This window comes from Staurois parvus, unplaced genomic scaffold, assembly GCF_062004578.1.
Source record: "Staurois parvus isolate SC_StPar_1 unplaced genomic scaffold, SC_StPar_1.0 ptg000770l, whole genome shotgun sequence".
NCBI lineage: Eukaryota > Metazoa > Chordata > Amphibia > Anura > Ranidae > Staurois > Staurois parvus.
This window is the reverse complement of record NW_028318566.1, coordinates 857,397-883,105: the sequence shown is the minus strand read 5'-3', so window position 1 is coordinate 883,105 and position 25,709 is coordinate 857,397. Positions and strand designations below refer to the sequence as shown.

Sequence of the window (25,709 nt, the reverse complement as noted above, 5' to 3'; positions counted from 1 at the left end):
GTCTAATTTTATGAATTGTGTGTAAATTTTTTTAAAATTGTGAGTTGGGCAGGTCGTTTCTGAGAGGTCACCTCAAGCCTGACTGCTTAGCATTAGCCCTGATTATGACATTTTATTGCACGCTGTGTATTCCTAATGGATTTTATTGCCCTATTAACCATGGGTGACAGAACTGAAGGATTTTGTGACAGTTTTTCCGATGGGTCAGCAGACATTAACAGGCATCCTACAAGTACTTCAATTAGATATTTTCAGCTCTGGTAAATGCCTCTGCACTGGTGTCTGCTGTCCCTAAGTTGAGATAACAGGCTCTTTGAAATGTGAGGCTTTGGAGGTGCATTCCTAGGTATTTGCTGCTGCAATGTGTAACTCTTCTACAAACCTGTCATGGCCGACCTATGATTCTTGGACAACATAGCTGCCAGATACAGCTTTTCGCGTTCCCAGTACATCATATCATTACACATCCCGCACAGGTGATTGCATGGGAGGGAACTGAAATTTCCCTCCTGACGCAGTTAACTGCTGAACACTTGGCTCGCCATAGGTCTGCCTTGCCAAGGCGTTTACCTTTGAGAGGACTGGTCCAACTGCATTGCTGGAATACTAGATTCCCTCTGAAGATTGTGCTGTTCTCCCTAGCAACACTGTTGGGCTAACAAAGTGGGTTGTGATAGGTGAGTACCAGTTGGCTATAACCATCCGGATAACGCGACAGCTTCCGTGGTGCCCACCTGATCAAAAGACACCTGTGTTCCGGGGTGACATATGCCAACTTAATGGGATATAGCTTTCTGCATAGGTAGAGGATGAGATATCCCTCTCCTGTCTCATTCCTCTGGCCCAGGGCTGCACCTGACCCAAAGTTAGTGGCGTCAGTACCAGAAAGGTGAATTACAAGACCAGTTTTCTAGGTGCAGCGACCAGTACCTTCATCAAGGTGGGACGGTCCTGCTTACACGCTGGCGGCAGGAACACCATTTTTGTATGTTTCCCATTTGGTCGGTTAGTCACAGGTTCAGCTCAGCCACTATAATTACACACCAACATCCTATTGTAGCCAGCTGTACCCAGGAATGATGTAAACTGTCTTTTGGCTTGAGGAGCAGACCAGGCCATGATTGCCTTAACCTCCCCAGTTCCAGATCTCTGGGTGTCTCCTCCTACCTGCTGTTCCTGGTACTGAAGCTCTGACATACCCCTCTGACAGTTACAGCGTTTGACTGTCAAACTAGGCTCTGGCAATTGGTTCTGGACTGGTGACAGGCATTCAAGGTGTTCTCCACAAGCAGGGCCGAACACAGCAAAACCCCTAAAGTAGGCAACTGCACAAGGTTGCACCCCTCCCTATGGGTAATTCATGACCAACGAAGAGGTGGCAAGTGCATACTCAACCCCAACTAGCATTACCATACATTCAGTCAAGCCACTTGGAGTGGGGAGGGCTGTCTTCTCCTGAGCCTCACGTGTTACAGGGGTTGGCTAATACCCCCTGCTCAGGTCCATAATAGTTACACAGCGGGCACCTGCCGGCTGCTTCAACTCCTCATTGTTCCTGGGCATGAGGTGGACCAAGATTGCAGGGCTGGCGTCAGTGTTTCAAGGTCCCCACAAAGTTTTGTCAACAGGACTACCCTCCTAGACCCTGCGAGACCCCTGAACCCCCGATGGTGGCATGCCCTTCATCTCTTTGGCCTGGTCTGCCTGCGCTTCCAGCGAGATGAAGTGGGCTAAAAGCACGAGAGAAGGATACACCCTGCTGCCTGCCTCATGGATGGCATGGTGTGCCCTCCCAGGGTTTCCCCGAACCCAGACACCATATACTACAAGCACTGACAGCAGCTTATGTACCTGGATGGCGAAGGAAGGTGATTTCAGCTGAAGGACTAAGCCCATGCCCTGAGTGTCAGCTAACCAATCTAACAGGGAACCTAGATCTCCCAATTCAGGTGTACTGCCCCTGGCCATGGCATGTGCTGTGCTGGAATGTTGTGCGTAAATTGAACTAGGCTACAAATTATGGTGTGTCACATTAGCTCTGGCTCTAGTGATTTCACATGGACCTACAAGAACATCATCAGGTGACACCTTCAATACATGTCCCCTAGGTTGGCTGTACACAGTGAGCAGCTGGTTAATCCTTTGAGTCCCATGGCCTCCTGCCTGACCTTTCAAGCCCAGTTTCTCACAGTCCCGTCAAGCTTTTGTTCACCTTTCTCAGCAGAGGAGCTCACAGCTGACCTGCTGGTTGCTGCAATGCTTTTATCTCCTCCACCCTCCCAGCACCATGAGTGACCTCCAACAATGACAAATCATCATTACACTCAGTAATTAAGTTATTAATATCAAATACACATGTGTCTGTTACCTGCACTTGCAAGGGGTTTCCTCTCCTCCGTTAGGAAAAGGTGAAAGCTGTACTTCCAATCCACCCTCCCCGTTCATCCACAGATTGCTTAAATATTAACTCAACATTTGTACATAGTATTTTAGTAGGTTCAGAGAGTTCCACGGGGCATCCCGGGTGTTTCTAGCAGGTACATAATAAGAAACAAGAGTACATAAATGGGCACACAACAGAACAGCTATGGGGACTCATCCGAGACTCCCACCTCTCTCATTCCCATTCTTCCTGCACCCCAATCAATGAACACATTAGCACAGTGTATGCGTGAATGAGTCCCCACAACTCCAGTGAGAGTAAGAAACTTTCCTGGGATGATGTTCTTTCTTTTTAACAACTCTGGTCTGGCCAATGTGACTTCAGCTCCTGTGTCACGGAAACCAGTTACGAGCTGCTTGCTCACAGTGACTAGCTGTAAGTTGGTGTCGGTTACCGGACCTTTTCTGATGATGAACAGCACGGAGGAAGAGTTGCTGGCCGGCTGGCCAGGTAAGTCCTGAAATGTCTGGGTTTTCCACAGTTGTAGCATCTGCGGGTGTCAGCTGAGGTTGGTGTGACACCAGAGACTGCAGGTGCTGGTTGTTGAGAAACCTGACTTTCAGGGGTAGACGATGTTGCCATGTGGGATTTACAGCCATGTGCGGGAGTCTTGCCTTGTTGAAATAGATATCTGCCAGTTCTGATACTGCTTTGGCAGAGGCTGGCCTTCGCTCCAACACAAACTGTCTGACATCCGCAGGACAGAGGTGTATAAGCCAATTATAAACCATGAGATCCTCCAGGGACTCGAAGAAATCGGCTTTCAAGCCTGTGGTCCACTGCCGGAATGTGGTGCGTAAGAGACTTATCACATCCATGTACGAGTCCCCAGGCCCTTTTTGCAAGGACCTAAATCGCTTCCGGGGTTAGTGGATACTGTCAGATGATTGGTTCCTTTATGGTCTCATAATCATCATCCTGCTCTGCTGGCAATTCGACATAAGCATCCATGTCCTTGCCTCGCAGCCCTGGTGTCAGGTACCAAGCCCATTGTGCGTGGAGCAGATGGTACTGACAGCATGTTTTTTCAAACAGAAGATACACATCAATGTCACTGTCCTTTTCCATTGCTGGAAATTTGGCTGCCTGGCTCACAGGCAGAGAGGCATCCCTGTGCTCTAGGGACCCGAGGTTTTGAACCTATCGCTCCTGCTGTAGCCTAGACATCTCTAGTTTGTGCCGGCGATCAGCCTCCATCTGCACAGCCTCTCTCTTTTAGCCATTGCCTGGTGCTCTGTGAACTGCAGGTATGCCAAACGATCCGCTTCCATGATGCGTTGTAGGGCATCCTTCACTTGCAGAGAGTCTACGCTGGTTGCAGGCAATCTGGTGCAGGGATGCTCATGCTGTGGCTTGGAGGTAACATTCATTAATACTCCAGTGTCAGTCTCTGTTTGCTCATTCTGCAAGCCCTTTTCTGAACCACTGGGCTCTGAGATAGCAGGAACCCCTTCATTTCCAGGTTCCCCGGGGTTTTGGTTTGCCTGGATATCATTCTCATGTAGGGCATGAATTAAGTTTTCTCGATTCTTGAAAAAGAAGTCAATTCCTCTTTTTTCACATTCAGCACACAGATCATTTTTGCCTATTTTCTTGTAATCTGAAAAACCAGGCATGTTGCAAAAAGAAAAGATACAACAGATAGCAGAGATAGGAAGGAGCTTTTGCTGTAGGTCTTTTAAAATAAAAAAAATACGTACTGACTTGTCTCTAAGGACTGTTTCCACAAAGGTTTCAATCCTTTAGTGCAGATCTAATTTCTAATTCTCTACTGAATGCTATAAGCAGAACTATCCTACTATGCTGCCAGCCAATATGTGACAACGCAATGTAAAATCACTGCCCTTTTCACCAACCTCTGACAAAAGACCAGTCAATGTTACACCGCACTGTCACTTACGCAACAATGCCACTCTCACACTGCAAAAAGATTTTCCAGCTTGGGGGACCACAATCTAGGTGCCAACAGACAGAGAGATTGTTACTAGGTTTAATTAACTAAGCAATTAACTTTTTAAACTCCGAATTGCCACCAGATAGGATCAGCCTATCACCTATCCACAATATTAGCAAGAACAATTATGAATTTAAAGGAAACGTGGAGCACCTGGAATTGGTCACTTGTTTTTTCTGTTACTAATGGCACCAGCACCTGTTTACCTGTCTTTTTGGCTTTCAAGCTACTATTATTTGAATGGGACTTACTGATACAGTGGACATTATTTGTATTTTGTATCGTTCATTTATATAATTTTTTTTCTATTTTTTGCATTTTCACGTGGCAAATTGTTAAGTAATTTTGGTTCACATTTTTGGTAGCGCAGTCTATATACTGTTGCAAGAAAAAGTATGTGAACCCCTTGGGATTACGTGGAGTTTTGCATGAATTGGGCATAAAATGTGCTCTGAACTTCATCTAAGTCACAACAATAGAAGAACACAGTCTGCTGAACATAATACTACACAAACATTAGATGTTGCCATGGTTTATTTGCACATAACATGTAAACATTCACAGTGCAGGGAGGAAAAAGAATGTGAACCTTTGGACTTAATAACTGGTTGACCCTCCTTTGGCAGCAATAACCTCAACCAAGCGTTTCCTGTAGTTGCAGATCAGACCTGCACAACAATCTGGAGTAATTTTGGACCACTCCTCTTCACAAAACTGTTTCAGTGTAGCAATATTCTTGGGATGTCTGGTGTGAATTGCTCTCTTAAGGTCATGCCACAGCATTTCAAATCGGGTTGAGGTCAGGACTCTGACTGAGTCACTCCAGAAGGCGTATTCTGTGCTGTTGCAGCCATTGTTTTGTTGAATTACTTGTATGCTTTGGGTCATTGTCCTGTTGCATCACCCATCCTCTGCGGAGCTTCAGTTGGCGGACAGATGGTCGTAAGTTTTCCTGCAAAATGTCTTGATAAACTCTGGAATTCTTTTTCCAATCAATGACAACAATCTGTCCAGGCCCTGGAGCAGCAAAGCAGCCCCAAACCATTATGCTCCCTCCGCCATGTTTTACAGTGGGGATGAGGTTTTGATGTTGGTGTGCTGTGCCTTTTTTTCTCCACACATAGTGTTGTGTGTTCGTCCCAAACAACTCAATCTTGGTTTCATCTGTCCACAGTATATTTTGCCAGTAGTGCTGTGGAACATCCAGGTGCTCTTTTGCAAACTTCAAACATGCTGCGATATTCTTTTTGGACAGCAATGGCTTCCTCCGTGGTGTCCTCCCATGTACTCCATTCTTGTTTAATGTTTTCCTTATTGTAGATGTGTCAACAAAAATGTTAGCATGTGCCAGAGATTTCTGTAGGTCTTTAGCTGACACTCTGGGATTCTTCTTTACCTCATGCAGCATTCTGCGCTGTGCTCTTGCAGTCATTTTTACAGGACCACCATGCCTAGGGAGAGTAGCAACAGTGCTAAACTTTCTCCATTTGTAGACAGTCTGTCTTACCGTGGACACATGAACATCAAGGCTTTTGGAGATACTTTTGTAACCCTTTCCAGCTTCATGCAAGTCAACAATTCTTGATCGTAGGTCTTCTGAGAGCTCTTTTCTGCGAGGCATGGTTCACATCAGACAGTGCTTCTTGAAACCAGTAAACCCAAAACAGGTGTGTGTTTTTTAAGGGCAGGACAGCTGTCAGCAACACATCCAATATTATCATACTGATTGGAGTCAAGGTTGGCTCACTCCTGGCTCCGATTAGCTCTGGGAGAAGTCATTAAGCTAGGGCCTCACATTCTTTTTCCTCCCTGCACTGTGAATGTTTACATGTTATGTGCAAATAAACCATGGCAACATCTAATGTTTGTGTAGTATTATGTTCAGCAGACTGTGTTCTTCTATTGTTGTGACTTAGATGACGTTCAGAGCACATTTTATGCCCAATTCATGCAAAACTCCACGTAATCCCAAGGGGTTCACATACTTTTTCTTGCAACTGTATACATTTATAGGGCTCACTAATGTGGAAGTTAGACACATTTTGAAGACTGCAGCATCCATAATCACACTCATCTGTGTTTCTTTATTTTTGGTTTTGCCTGTGGTGCAGAGTTTTCATTACTATTTGTACACTTTCAAATGGGCCCTTGACCTTGATGCTCATCTGTCAAATGAGGACTAGAATAAATCATTTGCTTTTACCCATCACCTGTCCTTAGCTAGTAAGGCCCAAGAGACTAACTTCAAACTGCTCTCTTGGAGGTACCAATGTCCCACTATACTCCACAGGATTTACTCCTCAGCCTCTGAATGGTGTAGGCATTTCCATACAGGAGTTGGCTCTCTGCCGCATGTCTGTTGAGAGTGTCCAACAAACATGACTTTTGGGACCTGGTCCTCTGTATATACACTGCTGTTACTGATTCGACTGTCTGATCAATTTTAAACCTAAACTGGAACAATGACAATTAGAAGTGGACAAAAAAACAGTACAAATAATAAGGCCCACTGCATTCCATGTATCCACCCAACAGTCTATCAGTAACCTACATTAGTGGCAGCAGAGGAGGAGACACAACATTCCTTGATAGAGAGATAAACAACAAAGAACAAAGTCCTTTATAGGCTTCAAGTGAAATAAAAAAAACTTCTGTCTGAAACTTCTGCATGCCTTTGAAAACCAGCAGCCAGATCTAGATGTCAAGGTTATTTAATATGCTTAGTGTTACTAAGCTGAAGCCAAAAAAGCCATTATAATTTCTCATTCTTCTATGCGTGCTGTGTCAACTGTCATTCACAAAACAAGTTCAGATTTTATTTTTGAAATATATATCACAGAGTGAGGGTAATAGTTTATAATATATTCTAAGTCAAATCCAGAAGGCAGTCACATTACCACCATAAAACACAACAGGTTCAGGGGAAAAAGGCTGTCATGCAGGGCACACAGCTCTTGCATCTGTTAGTGAAGTAAATAGTTTGTTTGGACCAGCTTGTTCCAAATAAACTATGTAACATTTACTAAAACCTGGAGATTAGCTTTGATTGTCTATGGCAGAGCTTGATTGATTTTAAAAAAATGTAAAACGTTTATAATTTAATGCAGCCCTAACGACAATTTTCTGCTGACACTTCTCTCAACAACTACCTGTACCCAATTCAAGCGTTTACACCAGTTTTGTTAACACCACTGACATGTGCAGAAAGTTTAGGTAGTTCTTAGCACCACCAGTTTAAGAACCTGTCACTATGGCAGTGACAGATTCTTAAAGCATTACTGCCAGTTCTCAGGTTACGTAACTGATTGTAATTAAAGTGTTACTAAACCCACAACAGTAAAATCAGCCTGCATATGCAGTAAAGCATGCTTTTATACTCACTGTGGAACCTACGGGGTTAATCCTCTACATTGTGTAGGAAGGCTGTTTGATCCTTTCTTCCTTGTTCCTCCCCTTTTTTCAAGCGACCACCTCTTATCTCCAGACTGAACCATAGGCATGTATATGCTCAGTTTGGTGTGTATTGCTAGAGAGGTTTTTTTTTCTCTTTTTTGGGAGAGTGCATGTGATCAGCACAGGGCCAATCAGCACTGTCCAGACAGAGGTCAGGGGAATTGCATCCTCCTAGAGCAAAAATAAAACTTCTCCTACAAGCTTTAGCTAGTTCTGGGCTTGACACAGATAGAAATCACAAGACTACTCTAACTGCTGATGAGAAAAGGGATTTAGCAGTTTATATTTACTAAAATAATTGCACTTTCATGTTGTGCGTACTACGGGATATCAGATATAGTGAATGCAGGGTCCTGGGTTTAGTAACACTTTAAGACCAGATATGAACTGGCCTACAGAGATACTCCAGTACTCAGAGTGGGGAATGTCTGTGCAGAGAAGCTGTCTTATATGTGACAGCTTCCAACACAGGGCTCTCCCCCCTGACCCCATTTAGCTGTAGACCGGGAACTAAATGTACACAAAGGAGCTGGGGATATAGGTGATGTAATTAACCAAATAAGGCATTGCTCATATTTGGGAAATGACCTGTCACTGGGCGAAGCCTGATGATGAATTGAAAGACTAGTTTCCCATCAGGTCTGCCTTGATGTTAACTTACAGCAAACAGCAGTGGGCAGATTGATAGCTGCTCTTCAGCCTAATAGTAGCTTTCAAATCCGCCAACTGCTGTTCGCTGTTAGTCAAAAGCAAGTCGGACCTGCTGGGGAACTAGTCTTGATTCTCAGTCAGGTTTCACCAACCTCTAGTACAAAATTCCTCAGTGCAAGCTCTGACAGGTACATGAATCAGGCACAGGCAAGGACACTTTTGGTTCTGCACCCCAACAGAATTCTAAAGGGTGTCCACGCATACAGGAAGTTCAGGCATAGTGCAGACTTTATGCTGTTAACCTCTAGAAGATAAAAGAAATTAGCCACTCTGGAATACAAAAACCTGGCTACACATCCACAGAAGATCATAGGTGCTGGTACAAAGCCTACCCAAGCTTGGAATATATTGCAGAAAATATGGTGTCACACTGAATATACTGAATGATGGGAATTTTATTTATCATAGAGAACATATAACAAAAGCATAAACAAGTGTGGACATCATTTCTCCTGCAGCGTCATGTGCCCAGGAATGCAGGGCTGTACCTGAAGTGTTAGCTGTGAATCTAACCGTCTGCCTGCTGTTCTTTTTTGAAGACACTTGTTTCATTTGCACATTACCTGACTCGCTCTCTGGGGTCTCCAAAAGATTCTCGTAGGCGTGAGAAGTCTGGGTAGAAGTTGGGAGATGGGGATATAACTTCTAGAAGGCCCGATTGGATTTCATTTGGAAACCTAGTTGGTAAACAAAAAATAAATTAATTAATACATATATATGGTTGCTATCTTTATTATGTGTGGCTATTTTTTACATGTATTTAACAACAATTAAAGCCAACTATAGATAGATTGAAATTTGATTGGTTCAACAGGGACCAGACAAATTTCGATCCATCTATGGGCAGGCTGTCCATTTTTTTTCTCTTGATCAGTGCCGCTGGCTCATTGTTTTCTGACGCTGACTCTCCCTGCTGTCAGAATACAATTGCTCTGCGGGAGGGAATACCCACTCAACACTGAGTGTGTTGATGGGGGAATCAAATCATTTTTTTCTTTGTTCAACCCGCTGGTAGAACGAAAAAAAAATGCATTGTCTATGGCCTGCCTTACACAGTATTTGACATAAATATTGTACAGTCACATGAGTCGCTCCCATCAAGAGCTTACAATCCAAGGTCCCTATCTCACATGCACACATACTAGTGTCAATTTTCCAATTTAGAAATGAGTCAAATAACCTACCGGAATGGAGTGTGGGAAGTAACCAGAGTATCCATTAAAGAATATGTAAACCCAACATTTTATATTCCTGATGTGTGCCTGCTGTGCCATGTACTTGTATGAAAAAGTATCTTTGTATTGCTTCCTTTGTGTGAAATACCTGGTGTTCCTGCCAGTCCCTCTGCTTTCCTATTAAAAACTGACCACACTAACCAGGAGAGCACAGCATGGTCAGTTCTCTAGCTGTGCTGGGAACTCAGCCTGCTCTCCTCCAATGATCAGACTTGTCCTGACACATGCCCCCTGCACAGTCTTTCACCGGGGAGTTCAGTGTACTGCTATTTCACCTCCCTAGCAGCTGAGAACAGAGGGCATATGATTACTTATAAAAAAGGGGAAAAAAGTGTTTAGAATATTTTTATATTTATACACAAATGTTTTGCTTTTCATTTCTATTTTAAACTGAATGTGTTTACATTCACTTTGATTTCATATTTTATATATAGTTGCACATGATAAAAACCTTTTACCATTAAAGTGAACCAAGGTCACAGCCATGCATGCAAAAATGTTTACATATACTAACAAGCAGTAAAAGCATTTTAAAACAAGCCCTTATGTATCTCTGTATCTATAAGCATTTTAAGAACTACAAGTTCACAGGCATTGAAATCTTAGCTCTTTCTCTATTAGGACTCATTTATATGGATTTTAATATATGCTGCATACAGCATATGGTTTTGTACATGGTTGTATTAGTTTATGGGTCCATTCATATAGCTGCATAAAGCAGCAAAACAGTTCTACTTTGTACAGCAGCATAAATGGGGAGGGGGGGAGGGGGAAGACACAGCTGCATCCGGGGCCTTAATTTTGGTCACATTTCACAATGTACGCATGTAAACGTTTGTGATCACGTTTACACACATACAGTATGTAGCACACAAGGACCCTATTGGGCCCTGTCGCTGCTCCTTGCAACATGTGAATATCAACAATATGTAATCAGAGGTGCTTGAGCCTTTGCATGCACACAGGGACCTCACTGGTCACCACCACTGCTGCTACAGCAGACATTTCAATACTAACAATATGTTTTACATACGGTCGTCTGAAATTGTCACTGATGTGCTGGCAGCTCATGTACAGAATAACTTTGGGTAATCGTTTGTTTGAAGTCATTCTGCCCATGTGCCACTGGCCCATTAATGACTTGTCAGTCCTAGCCGCGGTGGCAACAATCAGGGTTCCTGTACACATGTAAAAATTCGAAAAATGTTACATACATACAACAAATATGCAGGATCTTTCTGTCAGCAAGATCCTGTGTATTATGTGAAGGACCCTTAGGCTGCATTTACACTATAGCATTTCATGAACGCGTGTCTATAAACTGCACAAAATGTGTGTTGAATGTGTGGTGCCATTCATTGTTAATAGGACCCGAAATGTGGCAAGTAGATGTGCATTTATTTGTACAAAAAAAAGTGCAACAATTGCGTGGTAAAAAAATGCCTGGTGTTGCATGCCTTAGTGTGAATGGGGCCTTTCTTCTGTTACAGCTCAATCTTTACAGTCAAATCTAATTTAAACAAATAGCAGGTGTTTCTAAGCGATATTTGAGAAAGGGAAATGCACTGCATTGTGTTGCAGGACCTAGTTGTAATGCATTGAGGTGCATTGAGAACCCATCAAATATTAATTTCCACTGTGTATTGAGCTGTTTGACTGGAGCTCCACTTTATTAATTTCTGTGTACAGGTTATGTGTTTTTGGGGTGGTGGCTGGAATGTTATCTCAAAATCACCATTGGGCTGTCACATGTGCACACTATGAAATACACAAGAAAAAATACCCCCTGAAACAAATGTTCATACCACAAAGGTTGTAAGAAAAACAGAATATAACTTTATTTTAAAGTACATGACACTATACAAATGAACAACACAAAACAGACAAAACCCACAAAACAATGTTAGCCCAAAATAACCATTGGACTGTCACAGGATCACACTTTAAAAATCCACAGGAAAAAAGTAACCCCTAAAACAAATGTGAACACCACAAAAAAATCAAATCAAACTGGCACCGATTCTTATATAATGTTATCATCCATCAGGGAACTCAAATAAAGCACTGGATGACACCGTCCTGGTCAGTAAATCATGTACATGAGGTCTGTATCATATATCACCAAATAGACACAAAATATATATATTTGTATATATTACAGAGTACAAAAATATAAAAATTGCTAACACCAATAACATGGGGATTGGTGGCAGTAAGTCCCTATGTTATACTTTATGCCTCAGCACCAATTTGTTATACACCACTGTTCTCTCTTTTGAAGGCTTAGGGTTTGTTTGTTTTTAACTAAAACTGAAAAAGATACATTATACCAACTGTGCACTGTAGTGCAATGCACAGCCCAATCAAAATGAATGCGCTGCTTTAACCCAGTGCATCTGAACACACAAAAACATTGCATTAATGCACACATGCTAACACAATGCATGATTTGAACCTGGCCTTAAAGAAATAAGGTCTTCAGACCATACATTTCAACTTTCTTATAAGATTCTAAGTGCATTTAACATAATTTAGGTATGGTTAGCACTTCCACCTGGCAGTACTAGGGTCGCTGGTTCAAACCATGGTACCACCTTTCTGGAGTTTGCATGTTCTCCCTGTGCCTCCGTGGGTTTCCTCCCATACTCAAAAGACATGCTGGTAGGTTAACTGGCTCCTGTCTAAATTGGCCCTAGTATGTGTATGTATGAATGTAAGTTAGGGACCTTAGATTGTACACCCCTTGAGGGTTAGGGACTGATGTGAATGGACAATATATGTAGGTAAAGTGCTGTGCAGATTGATGGTGCTATATACATACCTGTAATAATAATATTATTTACCTGTAAAATCCTTCCTTTTGTAGACATCTAAAATCTCAGAGACTGCTACTGGATTACACTAGGGCAGAGGAAGGCAACCTGCGGCTCTCCAGCTGTTCCAGGACTACAAGTTCCATCATGCCTCTGCAAATCATAGCTGTATCTGTCAATTTTGCAATGTCTCATGGGAAATGTAGTTCCACAATAGCTAGAGAGCCACAGGTTGCCTACCCCTGCACTAGAGGGAATTATTTGTAAAATTGTAATGGTGCAAAATATGGTGCAGACCTGCATAGAAACCAATCGGCTTTCAGGTTTCTTCTCAAAGCTTAACTGAACAAGCTGAAGTTAGAACCTGATTGGCTGCCATAAACATCTGCACCAGATTTTAAACTCTCCAGTATTTTTATTTTTCTCATTATTTGTTTTTTGGCTTTTTTCATTTTTTTTTATTTCTGCATATATAATTCATATTTTTGCAAATAAATCAATTCAAGTTTATTGGGTGACGTGGTGTTGGTTATTGGTATTGTCAAATTTTACATTGTCATGAAAAACATATCATTTGTGTTTATTTTGTGAATTGCAAGACATACATTATGTATATAGTATACTGACCCAGGTAGGTGTGATCCATGGCTCTATTTGAGTTCCCTAATGGATGACAATACTATATAGCATTGGCGCTATATAAATCCTGTATAATAATATTAATATAGTGACTGGTATATTGATACTGCATTTTTTGGGGGAGGCCAGAGGTTGTATGTGTTAAATCAGAGGGTTGCGTCTGTGGGGTGATGTATATTTGTATGGCGTCATGTCATTTATAATGAAATTATTTTACTATTTTTCATACATTCTTTGTGGTGTAGATATTTGTTTCAGGGGGTATTTGTTTGGTGTGTTTTGTATTTTATTGTGGTTCCACTTGTCTGTACACCTGGTGGTGCTGGTTTATTTCTTGAATAAAATGCGCACACTATAGGACAGATTTATGAACACAAAAACTTGGGTCTATGGGTTTTCATTAATCTCCTACTATTCCGGTAAGTGGTTGACGATGTGGTTGTGGATTTTTTAATGATCTGTCTTCTTACACTGATTCAACTATTAAACTGGTGTAATAATAAATTGCTTTCCTAAACTTAGGACAAGTAGTCTTAAAGAAAGTTACGAACATCTCATATGTGGAGGCTAACAGCCGTCGTGATTTTAGGGCAATAGCAAGAGCTACCTGTGGGTCAGTGTAAAGTATCCTCTGACTGAGGGCTCTTCCATCCAAACAGAAATAAAAGAAAAATCAATGTGTTGGGAACAAAGCACACTCTTAGATAACTTCTGGTAATTTTAGCAGCCAGCTCTACACAATGAATCTATTACAAGAAGCCCATTATACCCTGATAACTATCCATTATGTGGTGTATTGGCAGGAACTGCCGGTCAAATCACATGCTGTAGTCTCAGCTCAGTAAGAGGGGCCTGAGGCAGAAGGGGAGTTATTTCTCCACTTATGTCCCATTTTTAAGAGGTCAATCTGACTTCTCATTATACAGCTGCAGATTTTATCTTAAATTGGATAGTATTAAAAGGAATGCCTGATACAGACCTGATGTGGTAACTTGTACCTTATACTATTTCTAGCTATCTTTCCAGAAATATAATAGCTTTAGCAGTTAAGTGAAAACTATTACAATGTGAAAAAAGTAACAGAAATAACCAGAGGACATTTAAAAAGTATTCAGCTATGCATTTTTATGTATATACTGATCACAAAACATGACCTAGTTGTAGTTTTCAAAATACTTTCACTACAAACGTTCCTGGGAACCCCATGCATACACATGTAGAAAGAGATAAAATATTGGAAGTTGTGCTTGGTTGCTCAACCACTGAAAATAATCACTTTCCGGGACTTAAACAGGAAAAAAATCAGCTGTCTTGAGGCAACATGTAGCTTCTACTACTCTGTGTTTTATTATTGTGTTACCACTTGATGCTATGTTATCCTTAGCCGCAGTAGTCTCAAATTTTTGGGCATAATCATTTTGGCAATATTTGCTGGCTTTTTATGTGAAATAATATATTATAATGTTAATTGTTTAAAGCGGATTTTCACCACCATTTTTGCTTTTAGACCCCTGCTTACTTGGTGGTGTATTCTGCACATTTCAGATATTTACCCACCCAGTAAATCCAGCGTTGTCCAGTCGAGATCCTCTTTATTTTTTCTGGCAGCGTTCTGTTCCACACCGCCATGTTTTGGTGTGAAGTCATCCAGAGGCTGACAGCTGTTCTGAGTTCAGCCGGCATGCTTCCTGATGACACACCGCTAGGTTCACCCCCCCTCCTCCAATACTGAATGAAAGGCTATGCCTCCTGGAATCTGTGACGTGAATATCTCAGGAGGCAAAGGGAGGACAGTGCATCATTAGCATAGGCGAGTGATGTGTAAGGTGAGGCGAGGCAAGGAAAAAAAAGAAAAGAGCATTATTCGCGTACAGGACCGGATGAGGGGTATAAAGGAGGGATAATGTTTTTGAGGGTGAAGATCAGCTTTCAGTAAAGGCTATCTGGCGTCCTTTCTTTTCAAAATGGAGTCTGGTAAAAGCACTTAAATACTGTGCATGGAGTCAGTACAAGATTTTGCTGGGTTTTTTCTGTAAATTAATTACACTTTATTGTTGGTTACTTGATTAAATTCTTGTTGTTGACTGTGAAATAATACACTTTAATATATTTTAAAAAAAACCTGCCTGGTGTCTCTCCTTTATAAAATGCAGCCCAGCAAAAGTACTGAAAACTGAATCAAGTCAGTACAATATTTTTTTTTGGGGGGGTAGTAGAGTGTCTCTCCTTTTTGAAATGTTGCCTAGTAAGTACATGAGTCAGTACAATGTTTTGTTGGTGTTTTTTCCCCTGAAATAATACTCTCTATTGGTAATTTTTTTATTAAATGCTGCTTGGTGTCTCATCTTTTCAAAATGCGATCTAGTAAAAGTGCTTACATTTTGATATGGGGTCAGGACAATATTTTTCTGGATGCAATGTAGGTGCCTTCATTTAGTGTGTTAGGGTGACATTCAAAATGAATGTTGCAGTAACACGCGCTACTTCAATGCATATATGTGAAGTTGGCTTTAAACCAATAACTCTTGCTGAAATGCCAGATTAAAAAAAATAGAACTATCATCTACATATGTAAATCTTTTTCTTAGAGTTGGTTTAAGTATGCAGCATTTTATTGCATAATTACATTGGCCTAGCCTGGACCAATATAAGTCTCCATATCTCTTTCCTGAACAATCCCTAAGGAAGCAGAAAATCGCTGTAGTAGTCATCGCTACTACAGTAATAGCAGCAGTCTTTTGGATGCAGTGCAGAGCGGCTGCTCTTCTGTATAGTAACCACAGGGGGTTCCTTGCCATTTAGCAAACATATTTTTTCAATTCATCGACTGGACAAGGTAGAGAGGAGGGTGGTGATGTCAGCATCTCCACTTCATTCAATCGGAGAATGCAAGATAATGAAAAAAAATACAAGGTGTTCTGTGAATGGCAGCAATAAAAGTTTTCTATTTTAATATCAGCTACTAAGTATGTTTGTAATACTACCAAATATTCAAATTCTTGCATAAGTCCAATCTTGACAAGTTCTTTTAAATTTACTTACAAGGATGTGTCTTGTTACACACGAGAACAGTGTTAATGTCTTTAATGGAGGTAGCTTTTTTATGTTGTATTTCTAGACATGCAATTCTGTAGGTTAAGTTGAAAGACTGTTTATTCCTGATTACAAATGGAGAAACAGAAAAAGGGCACACTGACCTAGTGCATTATCGTTTAAAATAATTTATTAAAGAAACAAAAATAGGTATCATACTCACAATGGACATAATAACACAGGCATGTCAAACTGAACAAGATGTATGATCCAAACAACATCTGAGTCCATACGATGGAACCCTGGATGACCAACTGGCTAACGCGTTTCGAGGACACAACCTCTTCCTTCCGCGTTAGCCAGTTGGTCATCCAGAGTTCCATCGTATGGACTCAGATGTTGTTTGGATCATACATCTTGTTCAGTTTAACATGCCTGTGTTATTATGTCCATTGTGAGTATGATACCTATTTTTGTTTCTTTAATAAATTATTTTAAACGATAATGCATTAGGTCGGTGTGCCCTTTTTCTGTTTCTCCATTTGTAACCAGTGTATTCAGACCACCCCGGTCTGTTGAGGGCAGCAAGCAGTGCATATTCCAGAAAATTCCAGAACATTCCTATTGGGTCTACTGAGTCCTTTCCTAGTGCAGGAGTAGTGTTTGTTGTGTGTTTGTTGTGTTTATTCCTGGTGGCTGTGTTCATGGGACAAAGAGCATGTCTGCATGAAACATGTTGTGCTCTGCATGAAGGAAACCACTTGAGATAAAGGATGAAAGCTTCTGCTATTTTCTCTGCATAAAAAGCTCAGGAAAGTCTCATGAAGATTAAATGTATAGGTCATTAGATAAAGGGTGAACGATATTACAGGAATAAAGTACTAATGTAAATTCTCATATTAAAGACTGGTTAGTTCACTATTACATACCAACTCTCCACTTGTCCTTTGTCTTCCTCTTCACTATATATCGCAACTAAAACATAATACCTCTACAGGTTTGTTTTGCGAGCAGAACTAATGTTTCATAATACATTCTTCTTTCATAATTACCTTTATTTATTTTTTTTTAAAGTAAACTCTATATGACAGAAATACCTCCCATCATGCTACTACTGCTGTCTCCTGAAAATGCTAGTCATCCAGCTGTCAATCCACTAACTTTAGTATTTTGAGTCATTAACCCAGAGATTTGTTCTAAGTCAGTGACAACCAGGCAACTAGCATTTTCAAAAGTAACAACATGCTTTTATTAGTTTATTTTTTTACATTTTTTTTTATAAAATGCCACACCTTATTGGGTGCATCCCACTAGGACAAATACCTATCTTCAGTACTGATCCAGAAATCTTTACTGTACATCCCCATTTTAAGCCACACAGCTTTTCCCCTGAAAACAGTCACTTCATCTTGCACATGCATACCACAGCCCTACTCATTCCTATAGAAAAGAAAAATACAGAGCAACCATTAGAGGCTTCTATGAATATGGCTTTCCCATAGGAATGGTTTGGGCCATGTCGCACATGTGCAGTATGAAACAGCTGCTTTCAGGAAAAAGGCTGTGTGGTTCTATGCTGAACTGAACAGTAAAGAGGGCTGAATCAAAGCTGAAGGTATCTGTCCTACAGGGATGCATCCTGCAGGATGGGGGGCGGAGTTTGTAAGCAACACAATTTCTGCCAGTATTAGTGTGGTAGTACGGGGATATAAACAAACTTGCAGCTCCCAAAAGTTTATTTACTTTGTTCAGCAGACTCTACGCATTCATATAGTGATCAGACAACCGTAAAGCCACCCAATAACTTTTATATGTTAGTAATGGTGCAGGCCTCACACATGTGTCCGAGGGTCACCTGTTCAATCCAGAATAACGATCAGTGCTGTCAGGATTTAGCGCAGAGGAAAGACAAGAAACATCTATTTCTCAACCTGCCATAGAAGCAATGAGCCAGGAAGTACTCAGCTGTGAGCACTTCCTAGTTCAGTGGTGTCACTCCTTAAGTGCTATCATACAGCATACCTCCCATCAGCCTGGGATTCTGCAGGACTGACCCAAGATTTTAACAAAATCCCAGCATTCTGTGGATCCAGTCTGTGTTCCACTGCTGGATGGGTAGTGGAATGATCACTCTGACACCCAGTTTAGGTACCTTTGCTAAGTAACCCCCTCCCTCTGCAGAACATCAGTACCCAACCTCTCCCTCTTCACAGCACTACTGCCTCTTCCCTCTCCACAAACTATTACTACCCCTCTCTTCCTCCACAGAGTAAAAGTACCTCTTATCTTCCTCACAGAGCACTTGGTTCCCCCTTTCCCCTCATAGAGCACAGGGCCCCTATCCTTTGCCCCCACAGAGCAACAATGTCCTTCCTTTCCCCCTGACTAAACATCAATCCCCCCCAACTTCCTTTTTTTCCCCACTGAGCACCAATTTCTCTTTTTCTCCCCCAAAATGGGGCATATTTTCTCCGGTTGACCACCGTAGGGAAAGCATTTTCTACCTCCCAATGACTCCAGGCCTTTTTCCTCCAGTCAACCACCAAAGCCAGGTATGTTTTTACTTCCATTGAGCATGGACACTGACCTTTTTCCTGTTCCAATGATACCAGGTATTTTCTATCCCCCTGACCAACACTGGATATTTTCTATCCACTGATGCCAAACATTTTTCCTCCCCATGATCATTATTGCTGGTTATACTTTTCTCCTGCTGACCACCGTTACCAGCCTTTTTTTTTCGGCTGTTGATCACCATAATAAGGGGTACTATGACACATACTACGGATTGCTGAACTTTATACATTGTGTTGTACACTAGGAGCTTACTGCTGTACATTAAATAAGAAGTACAGCCAAGCTTTTTTGACTGTATTTCTCCTGTGGATCACAAGTGTGAAGTTCATTCTGCACTCGTGTGACCCGTTTTCGGCTGACAGTGGACTGAAGTCAGCTGTCAGCTGATGTCACTTATCCAGTCCAGGCTGGGGAAAGATCCCAATTTCAAAGTCAGGATGCAACCCAGAGTTTGCAGCGGTAACTGGCTCAGCCTCTCAACAAAGAGCTGAGAGCCTGAACCAACCTGCTCCCTGCCCCTCCACAGCCCAGCACTCTAGTGAGTGCTTGGGGGGGGGGGCAGAGCAGACAGCAGTGACTGATAGTCTGCTCTCTGCTCAGACCGGCTGTGAGAACACAGTGATCAGCGGTCATGTAATTGCTAAGTTTTCACCCTTACAGCAGGTGGTGGACTGATGCAGCATTCACCTAGGTATGTATAAATAGAAGGGAAAAAAAACCCTACTTCACTTTTAAATACTCCTGACTAAAGCATTTGTTGTATCATCAGTTGCTGCTTGCTAAGTAATTTCTATTTAATGAATTTCTTCTTTTTTATAGTAGGCTCAGAAAAAGTCTTACCTCTTTTTCCATATTCTGATTGTTTTGTTTAATCTTTTTATTGAAGTTTTGGGTGTGTTAAAGAGGTATAGGATAACATTACTTGAATGCAAATTGTATAAAAGCAGGAAAAAACAAATGGTTGCCAGACAACAGTCCAAGTAATAGAAAACTGTGTCCAGATTATTGTGTTTGTAGTACATAGGACAGAATACCATGATAATTAGTGTACTGTACAAAGGAGGTGCAACTAGTATAGAACAAATGGAGAACATGCAGGAGTGGGAAGAGGAGGAGGGCAAACAGGGATGGAATGGCAACTGACACTCTTCAAAAGCATGCTTCCTGATTTTATATAACATTTGGGGTAGGGTGATATAGGTTTAAGAGGAGTTGAGCACAAGGCTGCATTCACATCAGCGTGTTTTCGCGTTACACAAATAGGGCAGCCCATGAACCTGATTGGGCTGCTTTATGGGTCACAAACACACCAAAGAAACTCATGTACTTTTTTGAGCACTGAGCTACGTACATTTTTTAATAGCATGTTTGTTATGTGTTTTGACACATATACTGGCTGCGTTTGGGGTGCCACTAAGAATGAATGCTCTTAGATGTGAATGCCTTCAAGTATATAATGTATTGAACATTCCAGTAGCGAAAAGGCACGGCAGGATATTGTTGACCTTGGTGTTTGAATATTGGCAAGTCTGTATGGGTTAACCTGTAGGACCACAATTTAAGGGGGCCTGGGGATATTTATTCTGATCAGAAGTCATTAGGGTCTTCATCACATTGATCTCATCCAGGATTTGTGCCCATTCACCCAGCATGTTTTCTCCTTTCCAGGTTTTCCCTCCTTCACAACTTTTGATGTTGAAGGTGTGGGTTTGCCAGTCCCCTCTCGATAGCAATTTAAAAAATTAAAATATATCCATCCTAGTGCATATACACATGCAAATACAAATGCACACATATGGCACATACGGTTATGTAAATGATGTTTGAATGACACATAATAGGTATCACCATGCATATATAGTAAAATTAATACTTTTAGGGTCATTATTTATATTTCACTCTAAACTGATAAGCTGTAAAGGCTTTTAAAGTATTGTGGAAAATAATGGGTATCAAAGGTTGCCACTGTTTATCAGAGTCACGCAATTTTAATCTTGACATATTCGGTACCCTGTAGTATTTACTGTGCAAAGTCACATCTCTTAAAATTTGGAAATTGTATTGTGTTTGTGTGCACTTAAATTAATTGCAATGTACTTCTTTTTGACTTGATAATCAGCTGTGCAAATATTACGCAACATTAAAAATTGCAGATACCATGATTTTATTTTGTAGGTCCCTTGCCTTCAGAAATCTTTTAAGTGGATATGGGGTTTTGAGTGGATATGAAAATATGCTTTTTTTGTATGTGTGGAAAAGCGGAAAAAATTACTCCAGCAACAAAAGGTTAAAGGACAACTGTACAAAGGTACAATGGTCCTTTTGATGCACATTTTAGCTTTAAGCCAAGGCTTACAAACCATCGTCTTAGTATTTGACAGTTTTTTGGGCTAGGTAAAAGATGAAGTACAGTACATTTAAGTTTGGGTGTTTTCAACAGATCATATGCTGATCACTAAGCAACCAAAGAGTCAGACAGCATCCTGTAAAGTGTCAAATGATTAAAAGGCGACATATGTGAACTAAAAGATTAAAAGGCAGTGTCTGCAGTGTGTTGGAGAACTGGAAGCTCATTTAGAGTTACCTGTTACATTTGATGGGAGTTTAGTGCTAAGAGAAGCAGCATTGATGCTCACATCCTCTGAAGAGATCTATGACCTCTGTGTGTCAAGTATCACACCCTATGGAACATAGCATAGTAGAGCCGCTATACAGCAGGTAGCATAAGGGTTTGCATCTACATCTCTGCTCAGGGCTCTGGCATAGGATTTTCAGGTAGCTATAGCAGTAAATCAATAATTTACTCAGGAGTAGGCACTGTACCTTTGTGACAGTGCTCAAACAACTGTGACTGGTTTTAATACCCTCTCTATCCATCCTTTCATGGTTTCTCACCTTTTGCTGTGCATTTTATAGTTTCTGGTTGCCATCAGTGATGTACCTAAAGTTCCCCTCTACTAAAATGGCTGATGAGATCAGCCTAAACTGATTTTTGACAATAGTGCAGCCTAGCAAGATGTGCTTGCACAGAATCCTGTGTTTTTTTTTTGTTTTAAGATTAAAGGGTATCCAAACGCAATAACAAAAATGTTATATATTGCAGATTACCCATCCTTAGATGCGGTAGCTACTTTTGAATTCTTTAGTCAGGCATTTTCCCTTTATTTTTACCTAAGGGTCAGATCAGTAACAAACTTCCTTCCTAGGGGGAAAATGCTCATTCACCGTACTGTACCTATGAAGAAACAGCACCATACAGCAGGAAAGCAGAACACCCCTCCTCTCCTCATCCCCATAACATAGAGGGGGTGAGGGGTGGGGGGTTCTGTAGTGCTACCACTTCCAGGTAACATTTTTATAGATAATACTGCAAAGTGCACAGGATACAGAACAGCACTAGTTTTCTGGCAGGATCCACAAGTATACATAACAGACTAAGTGAGAACAAATAGAACAAGTACATTGTTATGGTTTACATATACTTACCCCACTTATATGTTGGTTTGCACATTCTCTTTAAAGTGACAGTCACCACTCTCTGCTCAGAGTGGCTGTGAGAATGCAGAGATCATGTGATCGCTAAGTTCTCAAAATTAGTGCCGGTGGGGGACCGATGCTGGATCCATAGGTAAGTATAATTGGAGAAAACAAAAAGCCCATACTTACTTCTCTTAAGTCAACATATAAGTGCAGGCACCATGGGGTACCAGTATATTTACATATCTTGCCCTCCAGAAAGCCCCAGGTCTTATAAACTTTTCTGTATCAATACAGTCTCCCAACTTGGCCACTGCCTATAGGGTAGTGCCTCTCCTTTCTTACGTGGAACTTTTGATAGGTCACAGAGGCCTTTCAATTGCTGCAAAAAAAAGATGGGGTAGGGTCGTGCTTTTTCTCTGCATTAATATTTACCACTGTGTTCCAGAAGGCCACATAGAAAAAAACAACAATTGTATGCCATCTTATGATGCCTGCATTTGAATGCTCACATTGTTTTTTCAATGACTGGTTCACTTTAATCTCTGCTTAAAAAAAACTGTAAATGCCTAAGCATAGTCGGAAGGATAAGATATACCGGATATTAAGCATGCATGCAAGAAAAATGTGTTATCACTTGTGATGCATCTATGTTTTTCCCCACTTTTTCATCTCCAAAAGGTGAACTTACACTTTAATTTTCTAATATATGATTTATTTTGTACGATGGTCTATTAATCAGCTTCAGATACTTCCACCTAATCCATTCACTGCATTTTTAATTCTAATCGAGAATGCTGGAAGCAGCACACCAAACACATAAATTAAAATGACAAATCCATGCCAAGATTTTATAACCGTTTCACTAACATTTCAAGGACGTTGTAAAGAAATATCCAGCCTTGCAAGTTAGATGTGCTCATTGCTGCTCACCTCCACCCTCACCATCGTGAAATGACACCTGTTACTTTCTCGCTAATGTTTTCCAAATTATATTCCACAACTGGGGCTAGTTTTGTCTTTAGAAATAACAAAGCACGGCTGGCTGGTTCTAAAAGCTGGATCATAAATGCAGCCACGTGGAGACACAAAAAATGAAAACTTACATGGTTTTTATGTTTTCAGCCACAGAAGTCGCGTACTGTGCATCAGTCTGCAGAGAGAGGAGATACAATATAGATATATGAATTAGACATTCAAATAAAAGCATGATAATGTCATCTAAAACTTTAAAGCGGAGTGTCAGTCATATATAAAAAATATGAAACTATCCAGTTAGGTATTCATTAAAAAAAATCAATAAATGTATTTTTACACAACACTGAATCTGCCTAAGTTGGCTGAAACAACTAATCAACATAATCGATAATGAAAATCAACTATTTTCATTATCGATTAGTTGGCCAGCCTGCATACAGAATGCATTATTTGTTTACATGCTAGTATACACAGTGCAGCACACATACAGCTCAGTACACTATTCATACATGTCAGTAAGTGCCTGGAAACAAGTGAATATGTAAGGAGCAATGCTTCATAGGATATGTAGTCCTGGGCAGGAGAAAGATGTAATGTGAGGGGCTTTGTGCAGGGAAGACCAGTATCTGAACCCAGAGAAGCTGGAGGCTGACAAACTGGAGGTAACTTAAAGTGGTTATAAAGGCTCAAGGTGTTCCCACCCTCTTCAATAATAACCTGAGTCCCATCGCGATCTAGCGATGTGCACAACAGCCTTGGCTGTCACGGGTCTTTGCCTCCTCGTTGGCTGAGACAGCAAATGGGAGCCATTGGCTTCTGTTGCTGTCAATCACAGCCAGTCAGCCAATGAGGAGAGAGGGGACGGGGGGCAAGTCGCAGCTCCGTGTGTGAATGGACTGCTTGCTGTGGGGGCACCTGACAGACAGAAGGAGCCAGGAGAGACTGCGAGGGACCCGAGAAGAGGAGAGTCCAGGCAGCTCTGTGCAATACCACTGCACACAGCAGGTAAGTATAACATGTTTATTTTACAAAAAAAAAATATGACCCTTTAATATCACTTTAAGGCATTACGATTACAATTAAATTTAAAGTAAAAGTTTATCAGTATTGTGCATTATAATTAAAAGATTATATCCATGCACAAATTCTCATCCTTTAGTACTTCTTTAATATAAAAAGATTTATATCACCCCCCCCACCCTTCATGTAGCTTCATGTCTGATCCCTGGTTAAAATACCCTGTATATTCTACCTATAGTATAATATATTTATTATTACTTTCACAGTATAAATTAACCCCTTATAGTAGTGATTATCTGCAGATGGGCTGCAGATATTTGATTTTATACTATTGAGCTAATGTTTGGTTTTTAACCCCATTATGACAGGTGATACAAAAAGGATGCTGTGGCGACTACATTTCTTAGTGACAGCAGGCACAGGTAGCTTGTATCAAGCTACCTGGCTATGACAATGGACTCTCTCATGCATAATATTATGTTACAGTCCTGTCTGAAAATCTGCAAAACAGTGTTTTGGGCCTTTTCTAATTTTTTGTTTTTATTATTTAACCAGTTACCGCCCGGCCAATTGCAGAGTGACGGCTGAGCAGGACTCGCGTCGATCTGAGTGGGCATCATATGACGGACACAGCTGATGACAGATCTGTGCACCAGCCCGTTGCCAGCACCATATGACCGCTGTGACCAATTACAGCAAGTCACATGACAACTGTAAACAATGGATGGCTTCCGTTTATGCCATCCATTGTATACAATTGTTTCACTAGCTCTGATTGGTCACAGTGATCACATGTACAGACTGGGCCAATCACAGCCCAGCTAATCACAACAAAAAGAACCTGAATTAATCGATTTCATTCAGTTACATGCTTGCTTATAACAAAGAAATTCTTTGCTATAAGCAATCATAATGTGTAAAAAAAAAAAAAAAGATCACTTCCCCAAAGTAGTACTATGGTAACATTATACTACTCTGGTCACAGTGTATTATGAAAAAACTAATACAAAATAAAAAAATTTAAAAAAAAAAGTTATTACATTTTTTTTTCATACTGTCACCAATCAGTGTCCCTAATCACTGCCACACCAGTTATATGATGAGGCTGTATTGCACTGGTGACAGTATGGTTAAATAAAAAAAACTAAACTTTTTTTTCAATTTCTTAATTTTCCAAAAAATTACAACTTCAACAAACTTGCCATGCCTCTTACTAAATACCTCTGACTGTCTACTTTGCAAAAAGTGGACATTTGGGGGATATCTGAACTGCTCTGATATTTTTGAGCCTCAAGAAATTAGATTGGCTGTCAGTACTTCAGGATTGATCAATTTTCAGATACATCCCATAGTTTGTGAACTCTATAACTTTCCTA

The 25,709-nt window shown here is 40.9% G+C and overlaps 1 protein-coding gene across 1 annotated transcript in view; it reads right to left on the bottom strand.

Annotated features, from left to right (window-relative positions):
* Nucleotides 1-25,709, bottom strand: part of MGAT4B (alpha-1,3-mannosyl-glycoprotein 4-beta-N-acetylglucosaminyltransferase B) — a 661,259-nt gene that overhangs the window by 205,834 nt on the left and 429,716 nt on the right. Inside the window, exons 5-6 of the mRNA XM_089654506.1 lie at nt 23,442-23,488; nt 9,125-9,238 (exon numbers count right to left, since the gene is read on the bottom strand). Of these exons, the coding sequence (XP_089510632.1) occupies nt 9,125-9,238; nt 23,442-23,488 (161 nt within the window). The remainder of the gene's footprint in view (nt 1-9,124; nt 9,239-23,441; nt 23,489-25,709) is intronic.